The 17,651-nt window shown below is 38.3% G+C and overlaps 1 protein-coding gene across 4 annotated transcripts in view; it reads right to left on the minus strand.

The window, feature by feature from the left end:
* Positions 1 to 1,977: 1,977 nt before the first annotated feature.
* Ckap5 (cytoskeleton associated protein 5) overlaps positions 1,978 to 17,651 on the minus strand; it is a 103,839-nt gene continuing 88,165 nt past the window's right edge. For all 4 annotated transcript variants that reach the window (XM_076847133.2, XM_076847134.2, XM_076847135.2 and 1 more), the window contains 9 exons: positions 11,026 to 11,205; positions 10,165 to 10,352; positions 9,265 to 9,340; positions 8,371 to 8,559; positions 8,137 to 8,274; positions 7,550 to 7,633; positions 7,303 to 7,462; positions 2,863 to 3,014; positions 1,978 to 2,693 (listed from right to left, as the gene is read on the minus strand). In XM_076847133.2, coding sequence (XP_076703248.2) covers positions 2,448 to 2,693; positions 2,863 to 3,014; positions 7,303 to 7,462; positions 7,550 to 7,633; positions 8,137 to 8,274; positions 8,371 to 8,559; positions 9,265 to 9,340; positions 10,165 to 10,352; positions 11,026 to 11,205 — 1,413 coding nt within the window. In that variant the 3' untranslated portion in view covers positions 1,978 to 2,447. The remainder of the gene's footprint in view (positions 2,694 to 2,862; positions 3,015 to 7,302; positions 7,463 to 7,549; positions 7,634 to 8,136; positions 8,275 to 8,370; positions 8,560 to 9,264; positions 9,341 to 10,164; positions 10,353 to 11,025; positions 11,206 to 17,651) is intronic.

A 17,651-nucleotide genomic window follows, 5' to 3' on the forward strand; every position in this document is an offset into this window, starting at 1 on the left:
CCTCCTCCCTTCTTTGATCCCCACAAATAGCCTATCAGGGGGACTGTGGCTTCCTGAAATTCACACACAGCAGTTAAACAGATTAGAGCAATTTGTTTTCTCAGGAAATAGGGCCTAGGGGTTGTTTAAGTGGATTTGTAAAAGGTTTGGATAAATTTAAAAATCACAAATGATAGACTTTATTGTTTTTATTTACTTATTTTTGGTAGCAGGGATTAAAACTAGGGGTATTAACCACTGAGTCACATCTCCAGCCCTTTTTACTTTTTATTTAGAGTCAGGGCTTCACTAAATTACTCAGAGCCTCACTAAGTTGCTGAGGCTGGCTTTGAATTTGCAAACCTCCTGCCTCAGCCTCCAGAGCCGCTGGGATTACAGGTGTGCGCCACGGCGCCCAGCTGTGAAAGGACTTTAAAGATGCCCTTTCATAGCACATTCTTCAAGGTTATTGTTCATCCATTGATATTGGCTGAATGGCTGTGTTGAGAGGTCACATCCCTGAGCTATAGGGAGTAAAAATATCTATCTGCTTCAGGTATAGGATAGGGGAGTAGAGTATGGATGCCATGTGGTTCTCATTTTTGGCTTGGAATCTTCACTAACATGCATGGTTTTAAAGCAAGAAAGACTCTGAAGTAGTATCTTTAACCACAACCCCACATCCTTTTTCATTTTTCCATACATAAGGGAACAGAGAATTAGGACAGAGTTCCTTTCTCTCATTCTTTGGTTCTTGTTGACCACAAGTAAACTGGGCACAGTGGTGCACACTTGTGCACTAGCTACTCAGGAGGCTAAGGTTGGGGGATTGAAGAGTTTGAGGCCAACATGGGCAACCCAAAAACCTGCTTTTTTAAACAAAGACACATCTCACCAACATCACTGTCTGTTGTAAGCTCTGGGCACCTGGGGTTTCAAATTAGTTGTGCTAATTCCAGACCAAAGTGCAGGCACTTTCCAATTATGCTCTTTTACAATAGCAATGAACTCCATTTTCCCTGCTGTGAACACTTACCCACTTCAATGCTTGCCCTATAAGGGAGAAAAACAAGGTTAATTTCAGGCAGACTAGGGACCACTTGTAGATGACGATTGGAAGTAACAGGGAATTCATTTAATAGAATAATCAAGAGTGGATTCAGTTTCCATCAGCCATTTTTTTTTTTTTTTGTACTGGGAATTAAACCCAGAGGTGCTTTACCCCTGAATTACATCAGTTACATCTCCAACCCTTTTAATTTTTTGAGACAGGTTCTTACAAAGTTGCTGAGGCTGGCTTTGAACTTGCAATCCTTGTATCTCAGCCTCCCAAATTGCTGGGATTATAGACTTGTGTGGCCACACCTGGCTAGTCTTTCCGTTTTTGAATACCAGATGTGTAGAAGGTGGGCTAGGAGAGCTTCCCAATTGCTTTAAGTCTCCCCCTGATCAAGAATCTTAGTCCTGAAGAGTCTTTGTCACCATGGAGGAGGTTCTATGGAATTTATTCCAGACTTGACTCCTGAGTTTACGTCTTGTTCCTCACTCATACTCATCGCAAAGCAACTGTTAGTCTGAACCAAGAGCTCAGATAACAGGAAATGACCAAGCTCTCCCCAACTCCATTAGTCCAATGAACCTAAATCCAGTTGTGGAGTTGGAATCACTATAGTCCAGCCAATACCTGAGCACAGTCTCATCTGTATTTGGGCAGCAAAGAAAGTGGTGGGATGGAAAAGCTCCTTGGAACTACTGGAGATGACTGAAGAAAAGTCATCACCAAGACCTCAAGATAGGGAAGGATGGAGATTTCCCTGCTCCCCTATGTGGAAAGAAGAAAAGGCAAGTCCTCCTGCCCACAGGAGTAACAGACAGCCCCAGTATGAGCTCAACAGGCAGCAATGAACCTTTTTCCAACTGGCTATTTACCCAGCTGATCCCCAAAAGGTGACAGAGCTGCCCTGCACTCCCAGATATGGAGCATCAGGTATAGTTAAGTATAGTTAATGCAAACTTTATTTATAAAAGACTCTTAAATTAGTTGTCTCATGCCATGCATTCATACAGAATACAGTGACCCTTCAGGGCTACAGGGAGAAGAGCTCACAAACTCAAAACTATTAAAGAAGTTCTAATAGTTAAAAGCTAGGAAAGATTAGGACAATTTTACAAATGAGCAATTAAAAATAAAACAAAAGAAAAAGGATATGGAATCTAGTCTGAGCTGAGTGGGGCAGCTGTTTACAAGTCTGTACACTAACCTAATCCACAGACAGTCTTCTAGAGGCGGGTGTCGATGGAGAGAAGCGGGGCACGTACAGACTTGTGCAACAGCTATTCCTCCCACCCCGCTGCGGTCTGATACATACAACCAGTTTGTGTACACTAGGCCTGCCAAGGCCACTTCACACTATGAGGACTTCTAGTTTAGTAAACTAAAGCTGCAGGGTGCAGGGGGATGGGCAGCTTCATTTGCGACTGCTCTTTATTCTCTCCAGTCTTTTTTTCAAGTCGTCAATGTTAGTTGTGGAGGACGAGGAGGAGGTCAAAGTTCCTGCAGAGTGGGTCTGGTTAGAATCCAGGTCTGAATGCTGGTGCTGCTCCCGTGATTCCCGCAGCTGAGAGAGCTTGCTGTGGAGCATGTCTGTGGAAGAGGCGACTGGAGGAATTGCTGGTTTAGAGAGCAAAGAGGTCAGTGGAGGTCTGTCATCTTGCTGTTGAGAGAAGAAGAGACACTGTTTAAAACTGGGGAAAGCACGACAAAGGAAAAGATGCAGCTCTGGAACCACATACACCAGGACGGAGCCACTTCTCTGTGGGGCAGCCTATCCCCAAACCATGTAACTGCTCTCCCTGACCCACACAGTAGGAAAGGAGCAGTACCTTTGTGTTGTCCAGACCACATCGCTGTCGGAGGATTTTAAGCCTTTCCAGGTAGACAGATGGACCCACTTCTTCTCCATTTGTGTTACCTATGGAGGACACTGTGCTTGTGGGAGTGGGCACACATGTGACCTCCATCTGAGGGGAGATGCCTAAAGAGGAAAATGTAGAAGGAACATTCAAATATATACATACACTGCTTGGAGACTACTTTGGTCAATCTGTCACCAAAGAGAACAACAATTAAGAGTTTCTAGGGTTGGGGGTGTAGCTCATTGGTGGAACTTGTGTTAGCATGCACAAGGTTCTGGGTTTGGTCCCTAGTATCTAAAAGCAAATACCAAAAATTTCCATGGGTTTGAATTTTGCCACTGTACTTGAAAACTAAAAAATCCACAAGGATTCACCTGGATGAACTGAGTTCAATCCTTAGCACCACATAAAAATAGATACATAAATAAAGTGTCCATCTACAACTAAAAAAAATAATTTATATATATATACATATACATACACACAACTCAGATACAGAAAGGAAGAACGTACGTAAGTTGGATTGTCTGTCTACAACCTGGTTATGCAAGCAGTTGCTATTCTAGTAATCCCAGGGCTAACTTGGACAATCCAAATAAAACAAACTATTCCTGAGTATACTGTAATTACCCAACTGAAAAACCTGAGGACCTTCAAATGTGTGGAAGAATCAGATTAGGTTTTGGCCAGATGAGAAAACAAGAGAAAGCTCTTCTTCAAACCTGTAAAGTCCAGCAAGGAGCTCAAGGCTATGGGGTATTAAGGAAGAAGAGAGGGAGAAGCTAAAGTGTCCAACAAACATCTTTTAAAGCAGGACAGGCACCAGAGTATCTGTAACCTCATCATTAAGATCAATATTCTAACAATACAGGGGAAAACCAAAAATTAAACAAAAATATAACCAAAAAGATCTATCTTGGTTCCAGGAGACTGAGGCAGAAAGATTGCCAGTTTGAGGCCAGTCTCAGCAATTAGAGAGACCCTGTCACAATATAAAAGGAAAAGTGCTGGGGATATAGCTCAGTGTTAAAATAACCTCGGGTTTAATCCCTAGTTAATGGTAAAAAACAAAACAAAGCATCTAATTTTGGTTGGGCTTGTAGCTCAGTTGTAGAGCACTTGCCCAGCATATGCAAGGCCCTGGTTTCCATGTCCAGCACAGAAAATCAACAAAATAAAACAAAGACTCCTAATTTGATTTCAATGAAAATGCATTATGTTTCCTAAGATAAGATACTGGGAGGAAAAACTGCTTTACGATAAATAGAAAAGTAAACTGGGTATGTGCAGGGGTATGCACGCCTGTTAATTCTAGCAACTTGGGAGGCTGAGACAGAAGGATTATAAGTTTGAGGCCAGCCTTAGCAATTTAGCAAGACTTTCAGCAACTTAGTGAGATTCTGTCTCAAAAAAAAAATAAAAAGGGTTGAGGATGTCATTCAGAGGTAAAGCACCCTTTGGTACAATCTATAGTACCAAATAAAAAATGAATTCCTCCTCAGGCAAGAAGAATTCTTTAATGTAAAGACAGAGAATGGGCTGGGGCTGTAGCTCAGTGGTAGAGTGCTTGCCTAGCACAGGTGAGGCACTAGGTTCGATCCTCAGCACCACATAAAGATAAACAAATAAAATAAAGGCATGCTGTCCTTCTACAACTACAAAAAAATTAAAAAAAAAAAAAGATAAAAGAGATTATGTTGAGAGGGTGAGAAATGAATGAGGAATGATGTAAAAGCCAGTGATAAATCTGGATAAATGAAATCAATTCAACAATCAATGGGATCACAGGCTGGTGCTACAAATGTAGGGTTTAGGTCAATTATAATTTTTTTTTTTAAATATTTATTTTTTAGTTTTCGGTGGACACAACATCTTTGTTTGTATGTGGTGCTGAGGATCAAACCCGGGCCGCATACATGCTAGGCAAACATGCCACCGCTTGAGCCACATCCCCAGCCCAATTAATTATTAATCAATATTAAAAACTTTGGAAAAGGAGGCCCTAACCTGATCAACTGATCAACCAAACCATGGTATGTCCATATGTGTTCACTGTTTGACATTCTGCTCACTACCCTTCAAGAAAAAGACTCTGGAGGTTGGGGTTGTGGCTCAGTGGTAGAGTGCTTACCCAGCATGTGCAAGGCCCTGGCTGGGTTTGATCCTCAGCACCAAATAAAAATAAATAAATAGAATAAAGATATGTGTCCAACTACAACTAAAAAATAAATATTAAGAAAAAAAAAAAAGAAAAAGATTCTGAAGGTTTTGGAGAAAGGGAATTTAAGGTGTCAAAAACAAGGAAAATCAATTAGTTAAGAGAATAACTGGAGCTTCACCACATGAAGATGCTTGCTGAGAAAGAAAGCTGATTTGAGTCTGAAAACCACAGAGGAATTATGCTTTTATAGATTTGGAATGAAAGAGTAGGTGAACTTTACTAAACTTGGAAAAAATTTAACAATGGACAAATATGAGAGCTGAAGTCAGTTGGCCCTGATAAGAGGAACTTTTGCAATTGGGTCTGTGTTTCATTGGTTTAAGGTTGTGATCACTATTTTCTGTAACTGAAACCTTCTAAGTCTTCCTTTTGTCTCTAGATCCTGTGAGCAGTGATTCTCAAACAATGGCTTATTCACTGTGGAAACAGTAATATTTCAGCTTAAACTTAGGATATACGTTCATCATTCATACCATTCAACAAATACCTAGTATGTGCCTGGCAGCAAAACAGATAAAAATCTTTCCCCTGTGGATTTTAAATTCTATCAGAGAGATAGACACTGGACAATTAACCTAATAGATACTATATCATATATTATGTTAGAGGTGGTTAAGTGCTATGGCAAGGTGAGGGTTAGGTTGCAAGTTTTAAATAAGGTCTCATTGAGATTGCAATATCTGAACACAGATGTGAAAAGAAGAAAGGAAGCTAGTGAATAAGGAAAAGCACTGTGCATAAACACAGCCAATGCAGGGGCTGGGTGCGGCCCTGGGTTCAGTTCCCAGCAGTGGGGATAGTGGGAAGAGGCAATCCAAAGAACCTAAGGTACATGCCTGTGTGTTCTGGAAACAACAAGGGGGCTAGTGGGGTTGGAGAGTAGTAGATGAGGTCCCAGAGGTATCAGGGGGTCAGACAATGCAGGGTCTCTAAGACCTTTATAAGGGCTTGCTTTTGTTTCTGCTGAGTGAAGGCTTCTGGAGAATGTTTGAGAAACTCATCTGATGCAATGTGTGGTTGTGAATATTGGAAAGCAAGGGTGGGAACAGGAAGATCAAGCAGAAGGGCAGTGCTACTCTAGTCCAGGTGAGAGGTAATGATGTATCTGACCAGGTAAGAGTAAAGGTGAGTGACTTCAGAGGCTGAAGCAAGAGGTTCACAAGTTGAAGGACAGCTTCAGCAACTGAGGAAGACCCTGTCTCAAAATAAAGCATAAAAAGGGTTGGGGATGTAGCCCAGTGGTAAAGTACACCTGGGTTTAATCCCCAGTGCAAAAAAAAAAAAAAAAAAAAAAAAAAAAGACTAAAAAAAGAAAGAAAGAAGGAAGGAAGAAAGGAAGGGAGGGAAAAGATTTCCATGCATATATGAGTTTTTCAGGACGAACCCAACTACTATGTATAACTAACAAAGCTTTAATTTATTTTTATTTATTTATTTTTTAATTTAATATTTATTTTTTAGTTTTCGGCGGACACAACATCTTTGTTTGTATGTGGTGCTGAGGATCGAACCCAGGCCGCACGCATGGCAGGCGAGCAAGCTACCGCTTGAGCCACATCCCCAGCCCCAAAGCTTTAATTTAAAACAATAAAAAAAAAACAGAGCCAGGCATGGTGGTACATGCCTGTAATTCCAGCGCTTTGGAAGGCCAAGGCAGGAGGCTAACAGCCAGCCTCAGCAAATTAGTGAGTCCTTAAACAACTTAGTAAGACCCTGTCTCTAAATAAAATACAAAATAGGGCTGGGGGGACTGGGGCTGTGGCTCAGTGGTAGAGCGCTCGCCTAGCATGTACAAGGGTTTGATCTTCAGCACCACATAAAAATAAATAAAAATAAAGGTATTAAAAAAAGTAGGACTGGGGATGTGGCTCAGTGGTTGAATGCCCTTGGGTTCAATCCCCAGTACCAAAAAAACCCAACTATATATATATATATATGAGGAGAAGTGTGAATGGATCCTGAAAACATGATTTGCAGATAGAGCCAAAAAGATTTCCTGACAGAGGAATTCCAAAAGCTCAGGTTCTAACCAAATCAGAAGAAATAAGTTTTCTTCAATCAAAATGGAGAAGAGTACAAATGGAGCAGGTTTGATTGGAATATATGAGCTTAGTTTCTGACGTGTTGAATTTGTGAACTGTGAGCTATATTGAGCTTATTCTTGAAGTTATGAAAGGAAACCATACCTGTTGAAGTGGGAATACGGCCTTTGCCCTCCCTCTCCATCTCAATCACCCGAAGGCCTCTTTCAACATAGCTCTGGAAGAACTGTGAGGAATTTTTCAGAAATGGTTCAATGTCAGCATCTGAATATTTCTTCTTATATTCATATAACTCTGCTAGGCCCTGTAAACAAGAGGTAGGGATGGATATCAATTAGTGCCCCTTTTCCACAAAGCAGATCCTCATTTGGTTTAATATTTCCATTCTCACCTCTTTAGTGTTTTCTTTAGATCCAATCTTCTTAAAAATCTCAGCTAAGAAATCATTCACTTTGGCCTTTGATGCTTTTTCATCCTGAAAAATTGGAAAGATATAAGAAAGGTCGGGTTAGACTTATTAATTAGGAGCCAATGGTTGGTTATGAACAGAAAATATCTCAAAGTCTGGACCTTAATGGTATGTTCCTGCAGTTAACGGAGACACCAGCACTGCAGAGTCTGCAGCAGAACACCACTCTGGGTTATGGATGGCTCCATTCCCTGGTTTCCACCTCAACTTGATGAAAGTGGATACCAATTAAATAGAGCTCACAGTGTATTTATCAGTACCACTGCTTTGGGCAGAGGCAAAAAACAAAACAAAACAAAAACAAAAACCTTCCTTGAGGACCAAAACACCACATGATTATTTGTTTATATTTTAAAATTTCAAGGTGGAAATGGTTACAGCATCACAACAGGAGACTAATTAGATCAATCCCTCACCTTGAGCCTTCAGTCTCTGGCTGACCTAAATTTTAGACCAGATCTTTTCCAGTAAAACCTCATTCCCTCAATCTTTCCTATCAGGCCACTCACTATTCGAGATGCTCCCTTTTCTGTCTCCTTATCAGACTTGCTCCCAGACTGGTCCATACTATGCTTCATCATCCGGCAGAGGTGGGCCTCCAGTTCAGACTCATTCTTGTTGTCAATCATCGTGAGGTGGTCTAAGATCTTAGGGAGAAACAAACATATTCAAATAGAAGCCATGTCCTTTCCATGATGTTCTTTCAAGCACCCTTAGAGATTAGTTGTTATTCTCTCACTCACCTTGGGTCCTTTTAATTTGCATAAGGTGTGTAGCAAGGTTTTTAGGGTCCTTATGGGAAATTCACTTTTACATTGCTTCAGCTTCTCTTTGGGGAAGACCTTCATGAAAATGTGAATGTCCAGAAGAATTCTGTCCAGGTTAATGCTATTGATAGTGTCAGGCAATAGTCTAACCATTCTCCAGAGACACTATTGAAAAAAGAAGTTAGGAGTGACTAAAGAATGAGGAAAATTTTTCATTATTCATCTTTCTCAAGCTCAGGGGTCATATTTAAAAGATGGTCAGGGATATAAATGTGATCATATCCTTCCAGTTCAGCTGCTACAACATGAAAAATTTTAATCATTTCATGAAGTCATGGAATCAAGTGTGACAAGTCATCCATCTACTCATCTACCTCCACTTCTCCCTCCCACTCCCCAGAGACAGGGGACATCATTTAATACTATGAAAATGTGGACCTTAGTATCTGAAAATAATTTAAACTCCTTAACTAAATCTAACCCAAGGAGACAAAATATTTTACACTACTGCAATGCAATAATAGTATTATAATTTTATAGATATGATCATTTGGAGTCTTTTGTGAAAGAGACCAAAATATTATAGGGCTACACACATATTATTCCCCCTCAAAGAAATGAAAATTTGTCTCATTAAACTTCTTGTCTTTTGATTCTAGGAAAACTGGTAAAATAGCTATAAAGTAGCTCTTCCTTTTAACTTAGGCCAAGAAATTTTTGGCCTGAGCTTAGTGTATAAATTGGAAGATCAACTATATTTTTTTATTGGTTTTGGTTGACTCAGCCAATGTCTTAGCTCAAACTTCCTTTCCCCATATGTTAACAAAGTGATTGTGTCTTTTGAAAGAAATCAAATCATTTCAACTTTACCTTCATAACAAGCTCTGAGAATTTGGGAGAACTGGCTGTTGCTAGTAGGCTGTCTTGGAGCAAAACGAGTAGTGCACTAGAAAAACCATCAACACAATAGCATTAGTTAAGTTTCAAAATTCATTCTAAATAAGTCATTAATCAAAAGGAATATGTGAATATACTCAGGAACTGTCTTTTATTACTTGACATTCAATTTTTTGTTTTTTTGGTACCAGGGATTGAACTCAGGGGCACTCAACCACTGAGTCACATCCCCAGCCCTATACTATATTTTTTTAAGTGTCAGGGTCTCACTGAGCTGCTCAGCACCTTGCCATTACTGAGGCTGGCTTTGAACTCGTGATCCTTCCGCCTCAGCCTCCTGAGCTGCTGGGATTACAAGCATGCACCACTGCGCCTGGCTTGACATCCAATTATTTATAAAAAAAAAAAAAAAAAAAAAGTCATCATTTAAGCTTTCAGCACTCAGTAAAGAGATAATGCTTATCATTCTATTTTTCATGTCATTGGTAGCTGAGAAATATCTACTTGAAATGTACACATTAGCAGATGTAACTGACATATTTTATAGTCCTCTTCTAGAAAACTCATGATTGTTACTTGGCTTACTGATTTGATATTAGTTTTAGGGGTTATCCTTGGCTAGAATACCTTTGGTCCACGTGGAAGAAGAGTAATAAAAAAAACCAAACAACTTATTAAGCAAACCTCAAATTACAACTGATTTAGTGACTTTCTTATTTCTTTCTTTCACTGAGCTATATATCTCCAGCCATTTTTTATTTTGAGATAGGGTATTGCTAAATTGCTCAAGGTATTGCCAAGTCGACTTTCTGATTTCTATGTGTAGACTAAAGAGAGGCTGTTCTAGAATCTACTGTAAAAGTATAAATATACCTCAGGATGTTGGTCTGGTCTGACTTCTCCAGAACCTTTACCACCAAGAGGTTCACAGAGCGGATCACCTGTTGTCCTTCTTCTAGATCTTCAATACGAGAATCCAGCATTAAGGTGATCAGGCCATGCATCAGGTCTTTCAGTACTCCAGTGGAGGCTTCCCGGGCCAGGCTCTCTATCTGAAATAGCTATTCAGTCCTAACTGTGTTAGGGAGGTTAAAACTCAATATTTGGAGCAAAGAAGATAAGTGTGGTGGCATATCCTAATAAACATTCAATTATATTATAGTTTCAAAGCTCAGTCTTGAACCATTATATGGAAGTCTTTGATAATAGCCAAAATTCTTTGTGTGTGTGTGTGTGTGTGTACTAGAGAGTTAACCTAGGGGTCCTCAAACATGAGCTTCATCCCAGCCCTTTTTCTATATTTTGAGATAGGGTCTTGCTAAATTGCTTACGACCTCATTAAATTCCTAAGGCTAGTCTTAAACTTGTGTCTTCCTGCCTCAGTCTCCCAAGGTGTTGGGATTACAGGTGTGTGCCACATCTGGCTTATAATAGCATTTTAAAAGACAGCACATTTATCTGTGAAAAGCCAAATAGGGATTATACTGTATGATGGAGAAACTAGCAGGAAGCAGAATTTTGGATAGCAGGTAAACATTCTACTTTATACCCTAATAATAAAGTAAACTGGAATGTATCCCAATACACAATGAAGTAAGCATCAGCTTGCCATATACCAGGTATGGAAAATTATGTCAAATGATTCACTGCAATACCTGCACTGAGAACCTGGTTTGAGAAACTGGGTGGGAAGAAAAGATCAAAGGAAGCTCCAATTCTGCAGAGGTGGCTTACCGAAATCATGTTGCCAATGATACAGCTATACAACTTGATGATCTCATCCTTTTCCAACTTCTCGTCTGCCATATGTGTGTTGTAGATGAGTCTTAACTGCATGAAGGTGGCTATCAGGAACTGATCAATGTGGCCAGACATAGCTTCAGCTTTGTCTTCCTGTCTCAGGACCTCATCTATCTGATAATAAAAATTCCAAGATTTATTTTTCATATTTCGTACTGAAACCACATAGGATTTCTATAGAGTATATTAACAAAACACTTCTAATATCTTACCTTTCATAAAGTTTTGTGCATAAATATCTAGTCCTTATAGATTCAAACATTCAACTTATATTTACTGAGCAAGATACTATTAAGTGAATTAGTTGTGGATCCTATTCTAAAAGGCTCACTGTCTAGTTCAGGGAATAATAATTCCTATGTTTAAATGTTCAATTTATTAAAAGAGTTCCTTTTAGACTCCTTATAGGACTGATATTAGTATCTCTAGTCAAAAATAAAAAGACTGTATAAAGAAATAGAGGATGGGCATGTAGCCTAGTGGTAGAGTGCTAATCCCAGTGCTAGGGAGGAAAAAAGTAAAAGATTAAAAAAAAAAAAAAAAAAAAAAAGGAAGAGACCCATTTATGAGAAAAATGAGGCTCAGAAAGCTCAAATTAGTCCAACCTCAAATCTGAGATTTTCCACGCCTTGATCCAGTGGGGTTTAGTATACTGGTTGTCACTAATGGTAAAATATATATCTCCTATACACTAGTAGAAGGATAGGTTTTTTTTTTAAAGTTATTATATTTTTATACTTTTATTTATTTTTATGTGGTGCTGAGGATTGAACCCAGTGCCTCACACATGCTAGGCAAGTGCTCTACCACTGAGCTAGAACCTTAACCCCCATCTTTTTTGCCTTTTATTAGAACTTTATAGTTATATATATATATTGAGCTTTTTTCTTTTTCTTTTTTTTGAGTGCTGGGCCTCAGGCAAACTAAGCACACAAAAATAACTTTAAATAATACCCCAAGCTATTCCCCTTCTTGGTCTATTCCCTAAAGACTTAAAAAGAGCATACTACAGGGACACTGCTACATCCATGTTCATAGCAGCACAATTCACAATAGCAAGACTGTGGAACCAACCTAGATGCCCTTCAATAGATGAATGGATAAAAAAATGTGGCATTTATACACAATGGAGTATTACTCTGCATTAAAAAATGACAAAATCATAGCATTTGCAGGGAAATGGATGGCATTAGAGCAGATTATGCTAAGTGAAGCTAGCCAATCCCTAAAAAACAAATGCCAAATGTCTTCTTTGATATAAGGAGAGTAACTAAGAACAGAGTAGGGAGGAAGAGCATGAGAAGAAGATTAACATTAAACAGGGACGAGAGGTGGGAGGGAAAGGGAGAGAGAAGGGAAATTGCATGGAAATGGAAGGAGACCCTCATGGTTATACAAAATTACATACAAGAGGAAGTGAGGGGAAAGGGAAAAAAAAAAAAAACAAGGGGGAGAAATGAATTACAGTAGATGGGGTAGAGAGAGAAGATGGGAGGGGAGGGGGATAGTAGAAGATAGGAAAGGCAGCAGAATACAACAGACACTAGTATGGCAATATGTAAATCAGTGGATGTGTAACTGATGTGATTCTACAATCTGTATACGGGGTAAAAACGGGAGTTCATAACCCACTTGAATCAAAGTGTGAAATATGATATGTCAAGAACTATGTAATGTTTTGAACAAACAACAATAAAAATTAAAAAAAAAAAAAAGAAAATTGTACATACTGTTTAATGTTTTTATCTCCAACAGTTGCTAAAAAATATAAATCTATGTCATTTGCACACACACACAAAAAACAACCCAAGGCAACCATGGTAAATCTTCAGTAACACTCCTTTTGAGTATAACTCTAGTCTGTGTGTGTGTGCTACAATGGGGCCTCCTGGTGTTGTAGAAGCTATGGTCTTACTTTCATTATCTCTTTAAATATGCAGACCTCATAAGCACAATTTTATGTAATTGAAAATGTTAACAATGATGTTTCAACATGAACACCATAAAAAAAATTATGTTCTTTTAGGGAGACTTACTCCTTCCCATGGTGACTAACATTAAGAAACTGGCATATATTATTTCATGTTCACAATATCATATAAAAGTGCACATATACACATATACAGATAGGATCAAGGTTTCAGGTATTGTTTATTTCATAATAAGATCGTAGCCAGGCATGGTGACACACGTCTGTAATCCCAGCAGCTTGGCAGGCTGAGACAGGAGGATTGAAAATTCAAGGCCAGCCTTGGCAATTTAGCGAGGCCATTAAGGAACCTAGTGATAACCTTGTTTCAGAATAAAAATAAAAAGGGCCAGGGGGGCTGGGATTGTGGCTCAGTGGTGAGCACTTGCCTAGCATGTGTGAGGCACTGGGTTCAATTCTCAGCACTGCATATAAATAAATGAATAAAGGTCTATCAATGTTATCAATGTCTAAAAAAATTAAATTAAATTAAAAAAGGACGGGGGTGTGGCTCAGCAGTAGAGCGCTCGCCTAGCATGTTCGAGGCTCTGGGTTTGATCCTCAGCACCACATAAAAATAAATGAATAATAAAAAAAAATATAAAAAGATAATATAAAAACTAAATGAATAAAATAAAATAAAGATATTGTGCCCAACTTAAAAAAAAAATTTAAACAAAAAAAGGACAGGGGATGTGGTTCAGTGGTTAAGCACCTCTGGATTCATTCCCTGGTACCAAAGAGAAAAAATAAAGAAGATTATTGGTTGGGATTTGGGTTTAGCAGTACAGTGCTCACCTAGCACATGCAAGGCCCTGGGTTTGATCCTCAGCACCACATAAAATAAATGAATAAAGGGGCTGGAGTTGTGGCTCAGTGGTAGAGTGCTCGCCTAGCATGCATGAGGCACTGGGTTCAATCCTCAGCACAACATAAAAATAAAATAAAGATATTGTATTCACGTAAAACCGAAAAAAATGAATAAAAAAGGTCTTTTATCCAACTATAACTAAACAATAAATATTAAAAAATAAAAATATTAAATATTATAAACCAGCTATGATGGTGCACACCAAGCCTGTAATCCCAGTGATTTGGGAGGCTGAGGCAGGAGGAATACAAGTTCAAGGTTAGCCTTGGCAAGTTAGTGAGACTGTTTCAAAAAAAAAAAGGGCTTCAGGTGTAGCTCAGTTGTAGAATGCTTACAGTAGATATACTTCTCTGCATCTAGTTTTCTAATTCAAAAGAAAATTATGAAACAACCCTAAAGTTAGTAGGAATAATCTATTTTTAAATGTTGCATAATAACCCACGTATGCATGAACCAAAATTTACTCATTCTTTCTCTTACTAATGAACTTCCAGTATTATCTACTTTGGCTGTTGTCTAATAAGTATTTTTGTATGTATGTGTGTGTGTACATATATACATATATGCGCTTGTGGTTTGATTTCTAAGAGAGTTCAGAGTTTAATTTATCTGGGGAATATAATGCTTTTTTTGGGTGCTGGTCCTTGTGCATGCTAAGTAGCTATCATTGAGTTACCCCCTCAGCCCCTATAGTGGGCACTAACAATTCATATTTCTACATTTAACACAAGAGAACTGCTTTTCCAGCATCTTTATCAGCTATATGTATCACTACTTTTTGCCAGTTTTATGGTTTAATAGTGATTATCTTATTTTTTTAATGGGTCTTTTCTTTCGTTCATTCATTCATTCGCGGTGCTGAGGATCCAACCCAGAGTCTCCCATGGCAAGGCGAGCACTCTACCGCTGAGCCACAAACCCAGCCCCTGTTTTTCATTTTTATAAGCAGCAGCACTTATTCTAACCTTATTATTTCCTACTTTTAAATTCCTTCAGATTTTTTTCCCCTAATTTCTATGGTTACTAAATCTTTATTTTAGTCTTTCATAAATAATAAATGTATTTCAGGCAGCATACCTTTCTTTCTTTTTTTCCCCCCATTTTGGTACTAGGGATTGAATCTAGGGCTGCATCTCCAGTCCTTTTTATGTTTTAATTTTGAGATAGGGTCTTGCTCATTTGCCCAAGCTGGCCTCAAACTTGTGATCTTCCTGCCTAAGCCTCCTGAAACTCTAGGATTACAGGCATATGCCATGCATCTGACAGAATTTTACTTTTCCAGTAGTTTTGCAGTGCATTATTTTCCTATTCACCATCAGAATTTTTATCTATTTATGTATGTATCTATTTTTGTGGTTCTGGGACTTGAACCTTGGGCTTCATTCATGCTAGGCAAGCACTCTACACTCCCCAAATCAATTTATTTTTTGGATAAGTAGGCTATTTAGGGGCAATTTCACACTTTCAAAGTAGTCAGTATTTTTTTTGACACTATTTAAAAATTTATTGGGTTATCCAAAGAATTTGGACACTAATTTTATTGCATTTGTTAAGGTTTTCTTTATATGATTTATTTTTGAAAATGTTTAGTGGAGATATGGAAAACAAATTATCTTTTCTGAGATTGTAAAGTGCCATGTATGAGTACATATTAAATTAAATCTAGTTTATTATTTTCTAACATTCTTTTATAAAAATTGTTTTAAGAAAATGTTGGTGGATCTTTATTCTATTCATTTTCTTATAAGTGGTGCTGAGAATAGAATCCAGTGCCTCACACATGCTAGGCAAGTGCTATACTACTGAGCCACAACTCCAGCCCAATATATATATATTTTTAACTGTAGTTTAAATATCATATAGCATAAGGTACAGATCCTAAGAGTACAGCTTAATGACATTCTTCAAGTGTATACATCTGTGTACCTGCCATTGAGAATAAGCTCTAGGACATCTATTACACCAGAAGACCTCTTCCTGACCCTCCAACTTGGTACTGTTCCCTCCACCAGGGTTACTACTAAATCTTATTACTTTTCTTACTACTATCCTGACTTCTAAACTGATAAAATTATTCAGATTTCCCTGTATCTTATTTTTGTTAACTGTATCTAAATCTCTCAATATATAACTTGCATTTCACTTTCCTTTGATGCACAGAAAGTTTGAAAAAATTTAATGCAGTTAAAATTTTCTATTGTTTTTTTGTGTAGCTTTAAAGAGATTCTTTCCTCCTACCTTGAAGCCAAAGATGTTCTCCTATTAAATTTTGCTTCTCACATCTAGGTCTTTAATCCATCTGAAATGTATTTTGGTGTAGGAAATAGCAAACTAATTATACTGTTGTTCTCATGGAAAATAACTAGTCCCAGCAATATCTACTGATTAATCAGCATTTTTTTTAAACTTTTTTTTTTTTTTTTAAGAGAGAGGGGGTGGGGGGGAGAGAATTTTTTAATATTTATTTTTTTAGTTATCGGCGGACACAACATCTTTGTTTTGTATGTGGTGCTGAGGATCGAACCCGGGCCGCATGCATGCCAGGCAAGCGCTCTACCACTTGAGCCACATCCCCAGCCCCGATTAATCAGCATTTATGAAGAGATTTTTAATGTCCTCATCCCTTGATCAGGACAGTATCTTAATAACAGTGACTCTGTAACCTCTGCTGATACAAGTCTTCTCCAGTGTGTTATGTTTTAAAATTGTCTTTGTACTTCTTAGTCCCTTCCATCTCCCAGATACATTTTAGAATAATCTTCTCAAATTGCAAACAAACTTTTTGAGATTTTGATAGGAAATGCACTGAATTTATGGAGTAGACAACTGGTATCTTTCTAATCCTGAATCTTGTAAACAGTATATTTCCATCTGGAAATTCTCTAATGTCATTCAATAAAGCTTTACAGTTCTCTGTGAAGGTCTTATATACATACTGCTTAATTTACTCCCAAGAACTTAGCATCATTATTGTTGACAGTCCAATCTTTTTTAATTTTTATTTTCTTTAGCATAATAATGTTTTTTTTTTTTTTTAAATGTTTCTTTCTAGCAATACATAACAGTAGAATGCATTTTTTTTTTTTTTTTGGTTGGGGGCTACCAGGGATTGAATTCAGGGGCACTCAACCACTGAACCTTTGCCCTTTTTTGTATTTTATTTAGAGACAGGATCTTACTGAGTTGCTTAAGTCCTTGCTAAATTGCTGAGGCTGGTTTTGAACTCACAATCCTCCTGATTCAGCTTCCCTAGCCATTGGAATTATAGGTGTGAACCACTGTGGCCACTCTTCTTGGCAGTAGAATCCATTTTGACATAATTATAAAAGCATGGAATAGATCTTGTTCTAATTCAATCTCCGTACCCTCCCTTCCCCCACCCCCCGGCTCTTCTCCCTCTACTGATCTCATCTTTTTAATATGGGGAGAATTAAATTTCTTTTGGTCTCAGGATTGACTTTAGGGTTGCTTTACCACAGAGCTATATACCTGTCCCTTTTCATTTTTTTATTTTGAGACAGGTTTTGCTAAATTGCAGAGACTAGCCTTGAACTTGTGATCCTCCTGCCTCAGCCTCCCAAATGCTAGGATTACGAGTGTGGGCCACCTGGACACCCAGGCTTGATTCATCTTTTAAAAAGTGTAACACACACTCCCCATTCTGTGCCACCCCACACATTATACCCCATACCCAACACATGTGGACATCTTCCTCACCTT

Source organism: Callospermophilus lateralis, chromosome 2, assembly GCF_048772815.1.
Source record: "Callospermophilus lateralis isolate mCalLat2 chromosome 2, mCalLat2.hap1, whole genome shotgun sequence".
Lineage (NCBI taxonomy): Eukaryota > Metazoa > Chordata > Mammalia > Rodentia > Sciuridae > Callospermophilus > Callospermophilus lateralis.